Source organism: Chinchilla lanigera, unplaced genomic scaffold, assembly GCF_000276665.1.
Source record: "Chinchilla lanigera isolate Chin_1 unplaced genomic scaffold, ChiLan1.0 scaffold00024, whole genome shotgun sequence".
Lineage (NCBI taxonomy): Eukaryota > Metazoa > Chordata > Mammalia > Rodentia > Chinchillidae > Chinchilla > Chinchilla lanigera.
Window position 1 is genome coordinate 12,975,989 of NW_004955425.1, and position 15,173 is coordinate 12,991,161.

The 15,173-nt window shown below is 39.9% G+C and overlaps 2 protein-coding genes across 4 annotated transcripts in view; one reads left to right on the plus strand and one right to left on the minus strand.

The window, feature by feature from the left end:
• Positions 1–15,151, minus strand: part of Fam13c (family with sequence similarity 13, member C) — a 106,281-nt gene extending 91,130 nt beyond the window's left edge. For 2 of the 3 annotated variants that reach the window (XM_005385920.2, XM_005385919.2), the window contains exons 1-3: positions 14,870–15,039; positions 8,738–8,794; positions 4,362–4,560 (exon numbers count right to left, since the gene is read on the minus strand). In XM_005385920.2, the coding sequence (XP_005385977.2) occupies positions 4,362–4,560; positions 8,738–8,794; positions 14,870–14,931 (318 nt within the window). In that variant the 5' untranslated portion in view covers positions 14,932–15,039. The other variant, XM_005385922.2, reaches the window with a different exon arrangement.
• LOC106148617 (translation initiation factor IF-2-like) overlaps positions 15,065–15,173 on the plus strand; it is a 1,492-nt gene continuing 1,383 nt past the window's right edge. The window contains exon 1 of the mRNA XM_013514769.1: positions 15,065–15,168. Within this exon, the coding sequence (XP_013370223.1) occupies positions 15,065–15,168 (104 nt within the window). The remainder of the gene's footprint in view (positions 15,169–15,173) is intronic.

The following is a 15,173-nucleotide window of genomic DNA, read 5'->3' on the forward strand; positions in this document are numbered from 1 at the left end:
ACCTTCTCAGTGCCATTCCTACCCGTGTTTGGTCTGTTTTCTGCAACAAAAATACTGCAAGATACGATCCATGCCTTAAGTCAGTTCTTCTCCTTGGAACGACTATTTGCTTTACAATTACCTCATCCACAACAGGGCCAAGTGTTACTGGATTCTAAGTGGATCAGGAGTTTATGTTTAATAAGGGCTCATGCATCTTGTTTAAATGTCAATATGTCAGCAATGAGCTCTAGTAATAGCTCTCCTCAAACCTGCACTCTCGGGAGACAGGGCATTATTTCAACCATTCTTTTCCAAAGCCCATGGTCTAAAGAAGAAAGGTAAAAACAAACAGAAAAAAAAGTGTTCTGTTTCAAATAGACACTCCTTTTATCCCAATGTTTTATCTTCTTAGGGGACATTCTTGTATTGTCTTCATGGTTCCTGGTCTTTTGTTAAATCAGTAAATATAACCAAAGCACTTTCTTTTAATTCAGAGTGAGTTAAAAACTAGAATTAGTCATTCAAATCAGCCCATAAAACCTCAGATTCTGCTACTACTCATGGTTCCTTCACATAGAACTAGTCAAGGCTAAGATTTTAAAAAGTTGCTCAAAGTAAGATTCAAGTGTGACCTAGAAGAAGTGAAACTACTAATTCCAAATTTGTAGTTGAGAAGAAGGGTAAGAAATCTAGGACAGTAAGCCAGACTTTCAAGAGTGACCATCTAGTTCTTTGGCCCCTCCACATCCCATGATCAAGATCCTAGTGAAGAGCAGCTCTGGAGACCTGCATATAAATTCTGCAAAAATAGAACTCAGAAATGGCGCTCTCTCAACACACTCAATGGTGCTCTTCCATTTTAAAGATTTCTTTTAAATTCATAAATGTTGCGCCAACTAGTTCTTCACAGGGGCTTTTGAGGAATGATGATCTCGGAACACACCAGTTAAAATTCAGTGTCTCAGTGGTGGCATCAGGCATTAGATAGAATTGATGGCTACAGTTCCCCTTATTTGAATCCAGCTTTATACACAGAACCATCCTCTCTACCACACTGCATAGTAAATCTAATCACTGTAACATTGATTCTCTGATCAAAACCTTTATGAACTAGTTCCATAAACTTCTCTATTTGTCCAAGTCCTTGTGGAACTTTATCTGATATTTGACAACACTATTATCTTATCAGTGATAACTGTAGTTATTATTTAAAATGTTCGCTTGTCCTTTTGAATTTACCATTGTCAAAGCCACTGGTTTTAGAGGAAATGGGTGAGAAGTAAAACTTCAGTCTCAAGTATAATATTGTAGGGAAAATCTTGGTTGCATAATGGGTTTTCTCCATTGCATTGTGGTTAAAAGGAAGACAGATTGCCCTTAGGGTATAATAAAAATGTCTAGGGCCTACTCCAGACTTAAAATATCATTTTACTTGATATTCTTGACTTAGTCTTTTATGATCATTATGTTATGGATTAAAGTTTTTTCTCAAAAACTATATTAATCTATTTTTATAAAATCAGAAATAGTAATCCTTGACTTCTTTCAAAATAAGCTTAGTCATCATCCTTCAAGACATTCTGTCTAACGTGGAGGGCATGAGTTTATTATCTTTTTTTGCACGTCACATTATTCATTATTTCATAAATGTTCACTCAACCTTTCACATTTTAAATTTATCAGTAGTAAAATAATCATAGCCATTTCAGTTTCTGTCATCTAACAGTTTTGTTTTCTTCTAATGCTTGGTTGAAGCTTAACTCAGCTTTAGGGCAGTGTCTTGGTTCCTCTTCTCTCATTGCTGAGACAAAATACCCGACACCCAAAATTAAGGAAGGAAAGGTTTATTTAGCTCACAGTTTGTGGAGGTTTCAGTCCATACTCGGCTGGCTCCAAGGCAGAGTGGCTCATGGCAAAGCGCAACTGTTCATGGCAGCGGAAGATAGCAAAAGAGAAAAATGGAGGCATGGCAGAGGGAAGAGCAAGCCTCTTTCCCTCTCTCATACTGTATGCAAACTATCCTCCCCAGGGCGGTGTAGCACTCATACCCATGAATCAATCATAAGCTCTAGAAGCTTGTCCCATGACTGTATGAGGCTTTGGGGGGATACCCAGACATAAACATTAACAGGCAGTATTTGTGTCTTCAATAAAGAAGAATCTCAGAAGCACCATGTAAAAAAAGATTCTTTAAACAATTGACACTTTAAAGAACAGACCCTTGGATACAGCCATCTGATGGCATCCGTAGGCTGAGTCAAGATTTGCAGAACTTTGGTGAAGAAACAGATGGCTTCATGACACTGCTTATCCCAAGATAAGTAGGAACAAGAATTACTTACATAGGACTGAACTGTAAGGAAAATTTTCTTCTAGTTATTTGTTTCGTGTATTGTTTTAATATTTTATTTTCTGAAAATAAAGGTCCTTTTTATTTCAACTATATGTAACAAACAACAATTTAGTACGCATTGCATATGTAAATGGAAGTGAAATATAGAAACATGCTATCTGAGTCTCACTAGCCCCAGAGTTCAGCTATTAAATGTCTTTACTCTTTTTGTGCTAATGTTATTTGTATGTATTCAGTAATAATCTGCCTTCCTTTTAACCAGGATATAGATGAGAAAATCCATTATGCAACCAATATCTTGCTGCAATGTTGTATTTGAGAAGGAAGCTCACTGAATCTGATAAAATGGGCCACTTAAATTCTGCTAAGAATTTTACTCTTATTCTAGGATGTTCTATGAGCAAAGCTATGCAGGCATCTCTCTCTGCTCTAATCCTCCTGTATATAAGCATCAGACTGGGGATTGTAAGTGACACCTGTGTAATTTCTGTGAGACTAGACTACAGGATAACCAAAAAGAGCACTCTGAGGAGAAATAGCTGGTGACTCTGAAGCCTACCGCGTCACAAGTGAACCCTGACAGGAGATGCAAGGTTGGAACTTCCCTGGGACGAGTCAGACTTTGGGCCATCCCTTTGATAATCTGTGTCTTCTCAGCACAATCCTCCTAGTCAGACTGATACTGGACCACATGCAGTACCAAAATCTCAAACTTACAATAACCCAACGGTACTTCACGAGAATCTCTCTGCAATAAGAGTTAGGTGTGGTTTAACATAATCACCTCACAGCTTCACAAATGCAAAGAGAATTTACATCTCACTGCAAAACAAACTTCACTTGACATTCTTGATATAGTCTTTTATGATCATTATGTTGTATAGTAAAGTTTTTTCTCCAAAAAACTATTAATCCATTTTTATAAAATCAGAAATAATAGTCCTTGACTTCTTTCAAAATAGGCTTACTCACTACCTTTCAAAACATTCTATCTAATTTTGGGGGGGGGCATGATTTTATTATCTTGTTTTGCATATTACATTATGCATTTTTTTTTATATTTTCACCCGACAGAATGCCAAAGAAGAACAGTGATAATAACCACAACATACATACCAAAGTTTCAATGTCAGATAAGCTGCCCAGCCAATGTTGTTGTAACAGGAAGCCTATCTGCTGCCCACTTGCTAAGTAGGAATGGATTTAAAAGTTATTACATAATTAACGTATTGCACTTAGAACCTGTTTTAAAGTTACATTAGTCTTAAAGTTCACATGTAAATGTTTTTTTAAAAAAGCAAAGCTAATATTTATGGGGCATCCACATTATAAAATCTGTGTTAGCTGCATTACAAACAGAACCTCAGCGCTGGGAATACTAACTTCCTAATAATAAATATTAAAGTAGATTATATTCATTTAATCTATTTTAAAAGCTTCATAAATTATATGAGGGACTTTTAGATTTTAAAATAATCATATGTTTTGCTATAGTCCTAGACAACTAAAAATTTTTCTTTAATTTATAAAGTGTCAATTTATCACCAAAATCTAGTTGGAAAGATAGTGTATCAATTCACTTATATACTCACTGATCTCAGAGAACCAACTACTACATGCACATACATGCACATGTACCAGCTGTGTGTTTATTGAAGGCTACCATACTGCAGCCACGGATTGGCTGTGTCAGGCTGAGTATCCTGGTTTTGCTGCATATAACCCCCAAATTTAGGGTAAGAGGTACATCGTCCTGGATGAACGAAGGATAGTCAGATCCTCCTCTCTCACTCCGTTCAAAACAGCAAAGCTGCTCCTGTCAATCAAAGTCCAGCATTTAAGAATAGGTACCAGTTTGAAAGGGCGCTAAGGGATTAGCTGGCCCAGAGCACCCAATTTCTAATCAACAGGAGCATCCACATGTCTGGGATGACCGTGCATGCCTCTCGCAAAATAATGCGCTCAAACTGCTAGACTGTGCCCTGTGCTCTCATCTAGGTGGAGGCCTGAGGACACAGAGCCATACCTGACTTTCTCCGTGGCTCCTCCCGCTCTCAGTTCTGAAGATGGACTTGGGCTTCCGGGACTTGAAATTGCCCATGCTGGGTCGCAACAAACCGTCTACCAGCACGGTCTGCTCTACATGTTGCGCCTCGCGCGAAGGGGGCACGTGCTCCTCTACGCGAGCCCCAGGGTCCGGGTAATTTTCTTTATTATTTTCATCTCTACAAGAAGAAAGACCCAGTTTAGCCAGCACCATAAACTGAATAAACCTGTGTGAGGAAAAAAAAGGGACCTAAGATATTAACTGCTGCTATATTTTTAGACTACCTAGGAAATTTTTGAAAAATTTTATTAGTATTAGTTATATTATTTAGCAAAATTTCTAGTGTAAACTCAGTTTTATAAGAATATAAGAAATGTGAATCTCATTTTTTATATCAACTTACCTTCCTTTCCAATCTTTGTGAGGGGATGCATGCTTTTTGTGGTTGTAACTATGTACAAACATCGTTTTAAATTTTTTTCACTTTAAGATATTTTTACATATATTTTCCTTCACATTATATATTTTTTCATTCAAAAATCAAATGCAATGCAATATTACATTATCTCACAATAATAATGTGAGATATTCAACTTTGATCCTATAATCCCAAATTTATAGATTAAGACCCCAAAGTGCAGCTATTAAATAACATACACAGGGAGGGGCCAGTTCTCACAGACCCCAAGGGGCAAAGGTGCATCTCTAGTTTCACGTGACTGTTTTCTTGGTTAAAGGCATGCTTCCTCTCTGTTAGCAATATTGATTTATAATCCTCTCTATACAACTTTCAGAGGCATTTAAAAGTGTAATAGGTTCTATTTTAATTGGATCCAAGTTGCCTTTTAAAAATACAAGTCAAGAGCCTAACTTTACCGAAGCAGATGATCTGACAGTGCCTTGAATGCAAAGTCAGAGATACTGGTGTTTGGGTTCTACCTATGCTGAGTCATCAAAGAAGACACAATAGGCCAATGTGACCTCAATACCCTCAGTGTTGGGCTGGCACTTGTATTTCTCACTCAAAAATCAAATGCAGTGCAACATCCCAGTCTCTTCCAGTTTCTGTCTTTTAAAAATACTGACATAGTAACACTTCTATTTGAAACCATTTGTCCCACTTAAATTCATGCACATTTTTGTTTCATTTTGCTAAGAATCAAGCAAACACTATGAACATGAGCATTGGGACCTTCTCCTTATACAATCAATCTCGTCAATCCTGGCACTCATTGGCACTAGATCAGTTCACCAGGAGTAGCCACTTTACCAGGTGTTTTTACCTTATGCTTCCTTACTAGAAGCACCTATAAGAGAGCTTTAGCAAGGTCACCTGGAAGCAATTTCTTAAGGCTCGTGGACATATAAAGCCAAGAGGCAAGACTGGCAAATGATGGATTTCTGTGTCCACCACTCAAGACCCCTTTGCATAAATAAAAGTTTAAATTCACTAGACCTATATCAGTGGAGGATGAGCTCCAATTAATCTCTGGTTAAAAAAAAAAGAAACTAAAGCAAAAGTCAGAATAAATGGTCTGAAGAAGGGGTAATAGGCAAGGGATAGAAATAAAACTATGTTAAACAGTTAAACTTTAGTCCCAGGAAAATCTTGGTGCTGCCTGGTAAAGGAGGACCCAGCAAATAAAATAATAATAATTCTTCAGTGTTAGTAACAACAACAAACCAATGCTAGTGACACTGGCTGATATTCTTCCCTGAAGATCAGTTACAATTACAAATTTTTTCTTATTAATATTGAACCATGAAGAGGAAGCTACACCAGTTCCCTTACAGTGCATTTCTTTCACTAGGAATAGTGGGGTATACTCTTCTATGGATTCCTGTGGGACCACAGTCTGTGTTCCTATGGGGAAAGGGAAGTTACCCAGTGCTCCTCATGCAAGTTGAGTGCCTGAAACTCAAGAATGAGAGAACAAAAAGTAGTTTGTCACACACAAAATGACTCTCTTTTGATCAGTTCCTTCCCAAAATAAAACCCAAACTTGGTTTTTATATCATACTTCCAAGTCATCAAAACTTATGGGTATGATCGTGTTCAGCTCCTTGACTTGGAAGACAAGGAAAAAGGAAATGGACCACAAAGCACCTTCCCCCCATACCCAAAGGTAGAACCTGATTACAAAAGTCATCTTTAGAAATATATTTTTAACATTTCATTGGTCCCTTAGGATCCCCCATACAGAAAAGCACAGATTATATGATTTACCCACTGCCTGCTGGAATAAGTTATAGCTGAGAATGAGTATGGTGCACTGACAAGAGCAAGACTGCCAAAGCTGCTTCCACTTATTAGTGGTGCAGCCTGGGCCATGTCATTCCACTTCTGTGACCCTCATTCACAAAGTGAGGGCAATACTGATACAGGAAAATAGAAACTCCCAACCTGAACGATATGTGGGACAAGTTCGTGTTCTCTAAAATCGACGAATGAATTTTAGGAACAACGGAGGTTAACAGCAGAATATATTTATTGAGGGAAAGAAAGCTTCTGTCCAAGAGAGGGACAGAAGGGGGCCTGTGTGGGTTGCCAAGGACCTTTCTCTTCCCAGGGACTTTATAGAGCAAAACCCTGAGGTGAGGCGGGTCCAAGATGGGGAGAAAATGGGAAATTACATGGTGGGCATGAGGTGGGATAAAACTGTGGTCAGCCAATAAGATTATAAGTATAGGGGCTGGGGTTTTAGCTCAGTGGAACAGTGCCTGCTGGGCAAGCACGAGGTCATGAGTTTGATTCCTGGTACCGGAAAACAAAAACAAAAACAAAACAAAAAAAAAAGATTACAAGTATAATAATTCAGGTAATATTGAGTAAACTGGGGTCAAATGGGAAAGCGAGTCACATAGCAAGCAGTCATGAATACAGAACAGGGGCTTCTCCTGTAGGGGGTTGGGCTAGTGACTCTTCTGGCTTTTTGAAGATGGTTATTACTTATTTAGAATATCAATCCCTGGTGCTCATACCTAGGGAAGTATGTGTGTGCATTTGTTTAGTCCTTTGTCTTGAGGTCTGGCCCACAGGTATTTTATCTTGTCTTTCATGTTGGCTCTTTCGAGGGCCTGGGCCTGTCTGACTGCCTATAATATTTCTGTCTAACTCAGCTGCCTATAACAATACCTACCTTGCAGAGATAATATGGTGTCTGTGAAATGCCTGCATTTAAAGCTGGCCCAGGGCAGCGACCCAATGAATGAAGGCTATTGTCTCTCAGGCAGAGCCTTAGCCAAGTGGTTATTTGTAAAGCGGAAAAAAAACCTAAGCGTTCCTTTTATTTTCCTCAATACCTCCAGGATAAATTCCAAACTCTTTAGTAAGGCACTCAAATGCTATGAAATCTAGTCTTCGTTTATCTCTAGAGTCATTTCTTACCATCGCTTGCCTCCTCACCCACACCTGGCTCTCAGGGTTTCTACTGTCCTGAACTGCTTCTGATTTTTCAACTCAAACTATTCCACCTTCTGTTGGTTGGCCAGTAAGATGCTGCCTCTTCTCAGTGGCATATTTTCCTGGGCCTTATGACCTCCCCGCTAAAAAAGGCAGTCTTGTGCTATATATCGCTTTCTTCAGACATCTCTCCCAGAAGCTCCTCTGGGCTATTTGGTTCTTCAAGATGAATCCTTTGTTTCCCTCTAGGATGACAGCACTGTACACTGCCATCTTCACCTGTGTTCTCATCTATCTTTCTAGCAGACTGAATTCCTGGGAGCAGGGGTTGTTTCGATTTTCTCTATCCCAAGACTTGACTGGTTTCTGATACACAAAATAGGCCCCAACAAATATTGTTAGCCAATAACTGAACTCTACAGTTTTGCCTCAAACTGCTACATTCTCTTGGATGCCCTATAATCTCTCGGAGCCTTGGTTTCTCTGTTTATAGGATGAGAAGGAAAATAATTCTTTCTTTTTAGCTGTTTAGGTTAAATAATAAAAGAACATGAAGTGCTTGAAACAAAATAAATGTCAGAGAAATGGTTAGCTGCAAAGGGTTTGTCGCTTTATCATGAGCCCCTTGATGGTCAGTACTCCAGACATTCAACAATGTCTGGAGTGTTTGTGAATAATCCAGAACCTTCTTCTTAGGGTGTATGTTGGGAACACAGATAAGCAGAATAATGCTTAATAATGTGAACATTCCACATATATAGTCACTGTCCTGGGTGCTAAGGATAGTATCCAAAAGTAGACCAGACAAAACTTCCCGCAAGAAATGAAAATACAGTAGAAGAGACGAGACATGAAAACAAATCCTTCAGTTTGAAAAAGAAACTTCAGGGCCAGATGGTTTCTGTCTCTGACAAATAAATACAAATAGGAAACAAGCAATGGTAGGTCATACCTGAGACTAGAGCAATCGGTCTGGTCTTCATGTAGAGAGACTGTGTCTTCACCACACCTGGGGAGAGGGGGACAAACCATATCAGATCCAACTGTCTGCTATAGCAGCAGCAGAAATAAGCTAGACTTACCTCAAGATTAGTAGGATAAACCCCCTAAAACCAGCTTTATTCACAACATGATTGGCAGGAAATGATACCAACTTTTTCATGGCATGTGAGCGCACAAGCTCAGAACTACACAACTCTCCTTTTGCCTCCACTGTTTAGCAGATATGAGCTAGGGTAACCAGGACCTATGGGATCACAGTATGAGGACATCAGGCATCAAGGTGAGTGGATTGTTGTTGGCTCAAAAGAGGTTCTGCTACATATCTCTTGGCATTTTCTCTGCACCAGGCAGTCTCAAAGCACCCCAGATCCCATTTGCCCACCTATTGCTCTTGGACCTTCTTTTGCTTATGTAAAGGAAATGGCTCCTTTCTACAAAACTTTTGAACTACCCACATGAGAAAAATACTGGCTCGTTCATGTTGAACAATCTCCAGGGCTTCACTGTGCCTAGTGGAATCTGGAGCAGGACCATTGTGTCACTCTCCTGTAGGAAGGAGTCTTTGTTCTGTTCTCAGCCATTCCTGCCTTGCCCTACCCAAACCTGGAGCACTTTCCATCTGCAAGTCCTACTCGTCTTTCACTGAGAGCCCAACTCAGGTTATACCAGCCCCATGAGCCTTCCCAGCCAAGTTCACACAGAGCCACATTCCTACTTTAACTTTGATGCATAAATGTTTACTCTTTGTTCGGAGGTTGTGGTAACAAACTGTATCTTGCCTCACACTGCTATGTAATCTTCTGCATCTTGGAGATCTTTTTAATTGGTTACTTATTCCACAAGTAGAAATAACTATAATTTTTTTTTCTAGACACATTGCTGCAGTGCCAGTCACAGTACTACTTCGAGTTGTGACTCAAAAATACTTGAATTGAAATACTTACTATTAGTAGATCCTGTTCCTGAAATAATTTAGCAAGTATTTTTTGTATTTAGTACATCTTAAGTACTAAGTTAGCATAGTGGGCACTATACTGCTCAAACTTTTTAGAGGCTCAGCACTGACTAGTGTTTTTCCCAGTCCACTGTGGACAAATGCTTTCATAAAAATGTCAGAGCAATGCCAAATTCCTATTAAAGTTATCAAAAGCATACTCCTTATTTCTGTTGTTTTCTTGTCTCAAGTTACGATTTGGATACCCATACCTTGAGTAATGCTGCTTCTAAAGGACTTAAATTGAAAGCAATCTGTACCCCGATTTGAGAAATCCACATTGTAATAAGTAAGCAAAAACAAACACACAAAAATCTACATAAGCAAACAAAACCAAAATATAGTACTTATACCATATTTAATAATTTAAAAATTTAAACATTCTTTAGTGGCACCAGTGTAAAATTAGTCTACAAAATGACTTGATGAGAGCTCCATTTCCCTTCCCTTACAATCTCCTTTTTTAAATTATGGCTTTTGTAGGGAGTTAAACAAAGGCCACCCACAGACTCCAACTCTTTTTACCTGCTGAAATATTTTGTTCTCTCCAGAAAGTAAAAAAAAAAAAAAAAAAAAAATCAGCTGACTGAACAAAGTGCTCCTTTTATTGACTGATCTAAATTTTCTTGCTTATGTTTTTTTTTTATAGCCAATAAACCACTCTGTCCATCTCATGGAAAATGATAATTAAATTCATAAGTATTGTGTTGTTATACTCCATTAGCAGCATTTGCCTACAGTATCAGCTGGGCTTTGTAATATGAATAATGATGTTTTCCAATAGCAAACTAGAAAAATCGATGAAAAATAAAAATCTAGAATTGTTGCTTTTGAGGAACTAGGAATCCTGGGAATCAAACCTGGTGCTCAGCAATACTAATGAGTGATTTAGCATTAACACATTGATTTATTAATCTTACTACTATTATTATCTCATTTATTAATCTGTCTCTTCAAAATATAATCAATTAAAAATGGAAACTTAGCACCAGAACATACAAAGTTGCAGACGCTTTCTGGAGCATAAGGCTGGACAAAATTCGAGATCCAAATTTAATACCTAATGTTAATTCCAGTTAGATTCAAAGAAACACAAACCCAAGATCCAAGGTTCAGCAATTGAAGTAGACTTCTCTTCTGGTTTACAAGTCACACATACACAAGGTCATTTAGTTCAGCAGAGTTTTCAGTTATTTTGATAAGTACCATCTATGTCCCCATCAATTAGCACCTCCTTTCTGTCCTTGCCCCAGAAAGTCCTGCAAATTTATGAATACTAGTCCAATTATAAAACTGGATTCCACAGTGGGAATCCATGTTCAAATATCCCCATTACCAGATTAATTCAGACCAAGAGTTCTGCTACCTGGATACCTCTTCTTGCACTATAGCCCTACATGGGAATTTAAAGACCAAGGCCTTTCATAATCTGCATATTCAACACTAAGCATCATCTAACACAGTATTTTCCAAATTGTACACTATGATCTGTTAATGGATCTTGAAATTACATAGAGCTATCAGCATGTTTTTTTGTTAGTATCATTACACAGGTTAGAAAATGTCACCACAGTAAAGGTTAATTACTGTTTCATGGAATTCATTTAAATTACCTATGTGTATGTGTCCTGGATTGTAATGTAGAACGTTTTTCTCATGGTTGTTCACAGTAAAAGCGGAAAGGCACATCTATCAATGAGGCCCTTTGTGGTTCTCATCAACTGGATCCTAAATTCTAGTCTTTCACGTATGATTGCCCAGACAATGGATGGAAAATTTGGCTTTGCAATCATTTCTTAGGGTGTTACTTTCTTCCCTATTTTGGCTTTTACATTCTGTCAACCACAACCACGGAAAAGTAGTACTGTACTTCGCAGCTCACTTGAGCCTTCACCTTCTCCCAAATCAGCCTGACAGTGCAGTGAGGTAGGAATTACGTTCAGCTGGAGGCTAAGTTATTATTTTAGGATTTCAAGGCCTAAAGCAACGTAGCCTGGGTTGTTTCTGGTCCACTACACTAAGTGCATAAGGCAGAAGCCAAATGACCTCTTTAGTCTATATTCCCAAAGGCTCATGAGAGAGAATTCTACTTCTTAGAATAAAAGATAGTAGAAGTGTCCATGAGAAGTTCTCTTTTCTGATTAGGAAGAGGCCTCAAATTAACTGCTAATAAAATGCTGTTGAGCTATACTCCATTCACCCTAAAGTGCCACATTCCTGAAGGTAAACTTGCAGAGGCACAGCCTCCTGAGGGGTTTCTCAGTGTGAGGTCCCAGAACTACCTGCATTCGTACTACCTGGAACACTACCTGATTCAATCAGTAGATTCTGATCCCACCCCACCTCAGCCCCTACAAGTCTCTTAGGGTGGGGCCTAGAAGTGTAAATTTTTAAAACAGATTGCCCATCTACAAAACTGGTAAGTTTCTAAAAAATTCTGACCTTAAAGTTTCCCAATCCCAGACCAATACTTGGCTGGCTTCCCCGAAGGCATCCATTCTGGGTCACCCTTGCAGTAAAGCCTAGAAGTGTATCTGTCAGGAGCTCTGAGCATCTTCCCCGCTAACAGTGATAATCGATTCATTTTGATAACCAATGCTTTGAACGATAACTAGGTGGAATTCATTTCATATAGCAAGTTAGACTGGCAATAGAGAAAATAACCAGGAAAAATAATAGATGAAAAGATGCCACAGGTATGTGAGAAAAGCCCAAAGCCGTTCTGATGTTGGAAGTGATTTGAAATGACTGAATTTGTCCAGAGGTCATGGTGCTAAGCCTGGAGAAACCAAGCAGGGAAGGAAATTTCCCCTTAAATCCTTCTCAATTCCACTTCCATTTGACTCCTATAAGATTTGCAGGTGGCCAAGCAGCACCCTGTCAGAGTAGAATAGCTGATTAAAGATTTCATGCAATAGTATTGATGACAACTGGAGTCTACCTCCCAGAGGCCTGGATTTTTTAATGTGCATTTTAATAAGGGTCACTACTAGGGCCCTTAAGCCAAAAGAAATCACGTTCAGGTGGAATTTCAGTGGGTGTGGGCAGGAAGAAGTAGGAATGGGGTGGGGACAGGAGAAAGAGGAATGTTTTCTAATCCAAAACACGTAAGACAGGAAAGTGTCTCGTCAGTGTGGGCCAAGACCTCACCCAGAATGTATGGAACACGTAGCAACATCAGGGGCTCAAGGCAGTGCCCCTGGGACACACCCAGACAATCCAGGGACACAGTTCCGACTATTGATCAGAAGGCGGGACGTTGCACGTGACAGTGACTAGTGTTCAGTGACCTAATCTATGCAATGGTGCACCTACGAAGCTTTCGGTAAGTGCTCAGTATGTTCCTCAGACACTTCTATTAGCCAGATGGCATCCCAATTATCACTCAGAGCTTTTTAAAATACATCACTGTCACTTCTCCGAAAGTAACAACATGATCTTATGCAATCAGAACTCCTTGGGGAGTGTCCAAAGACAAGGCACGACTCTCTCCCTAGCTTTTAACCACAATACCTTCACCAAAAATAACAAAATCCATGTGAATTCTGGAACTAAGCGTCTCCATTTTGAAGCTGCGAGCGCCATAACTGACTCTGGGGATTTGGCCACACAGGCTCCTGAGAATCAGGCCCCAGAAGCGCTTGGAGCTTGGTACCACAAGAGAGGAGAGAAAGACCTGTGCACCTGAGCCAGGAAGTCAGGCCTCATCTCTGGCTTGCAGATTTGGTCACAGATCTCTCCTCTTCATTCATGCTTTTAGAAAAGCAAAGTCACAGCACAGGTTATGAAGCAATCTCATTAGCAGGATGCAGGTCCCAATGAATATTTCTTCTAAAGTAAGCCCCAGCGTTTTTTGTTTGTTTTGTCTTTTAAATTTTTAAATGAAGTGAGCTCAAAGATACACACTAAGATAGTAGCAATCCAAACAGAGGATCAAAAGCATGTAGGAAACAGAGGCACTGTCTTAGCCCTTATATAAGCTCACACCTCCAAGTGACTGTCACCAAGTCATTGTGGCAGTGTTGGGACCTGAAACTCAAATGATACTTGTGTCACATTTATTTGACTTTTAGAGAACTTTTAACAAAGAGCTCCCAAGTTACTTGGGGTTTCTGGATCAAACTCATTACATTTTTTAAACGTAGTTGAGTAGACAACTTTACACACATCTTTTTTTTGCTGCTAAGCTTTTCAGGGTGACTTCTACGGAAAGTTCCCAGCATTAACATGATGAATTTAGCTAGAGGAAGACTGCTAGATGACATACAGTACATCTACTTAGTACAAGTATATATGCATTCTAGTTAGTATTAGGAAAGGATGCTGTTAACTTTTAACATTTACCGTATTGGGAAAGCATGTTAAGAAGGGGTGACAAGAATTAAAGCAAGGAAGTATAAGTATCCAGTCAAACAATACTGTGCCCACCGTCTTGGAATAAAGCATTACATTCCTTCTTCCTGTGTAAACGGTGCCGGCTGCCCTAATCAATAAATTGTAACCTAGGACCAAGTCACTCCTACAGTCACATCTTTAATGTTAGAAGACAAAAATGTCGACGGGCTTGCAAGAAAAGTTTACTCCACTGTGTGTTAAAAATCTCTACACACCAGTGAAAGAGGGTAAGTTTAGCCTGTTTACCACAGGCTGAAATTAAACTCAAGTGATTTGCATCTAACTGCTGTTTGCCGTAAATGTATACAGCGTGCACTCCACGAAAACTGACACTAATGTTGGCAAAATACAACCAAGCTCCCTTCCTGACATGCCAGATAGGTTTATTTATTTATTTTTTAAATCTGAGCTTCCAGAACACACATCGTAGAGCACTGAGCTCTTGGAAGCCGTCAACTGGTTTTAATACACCTTCCAGGTTGCTAAAAAGGTTGATTTCATCCTGTATAGATTCCTGGACCTCATCAATCCACACGCCTCTCCTCGGTCCTCGCCTCTCCTCGGTCCTCGCTGCCCCGATTTCGGGAGACAATGCATCTAACACGAAGAGGGACTGGGGCGGTGGGTACCTTCACGGTAGTTGCTTCCGGAGAAAGGCATGCAAGTCTCATTTTAATGGCAAGAATCACTTACTCTGTTACTGCGGTGCTGCTGAAGGAATTATCCTGAAGGCTGAAACAGAAACAAGAAAACATCAGCCAGGTCGGGCCGGGAAGCCGCCTCCCTGCTCGCTCTCCGGGAGTTAGCGCGCAGACACAAACATGGCATTGCAAGGCAAGTCTCGGGCTGGCCTGGCACGCTCGCTCTACCTTGGGCTGCTGTCTGCACATGCTCGCAACACCCCCAGCAGGGGCCCAGCCACACGGCGAACCACAAAGCCCCGCGGCCGCGGCGCTGGGCACGGAGCGGGGCGGGGCGGGGAAAAAGACTGGGTAAC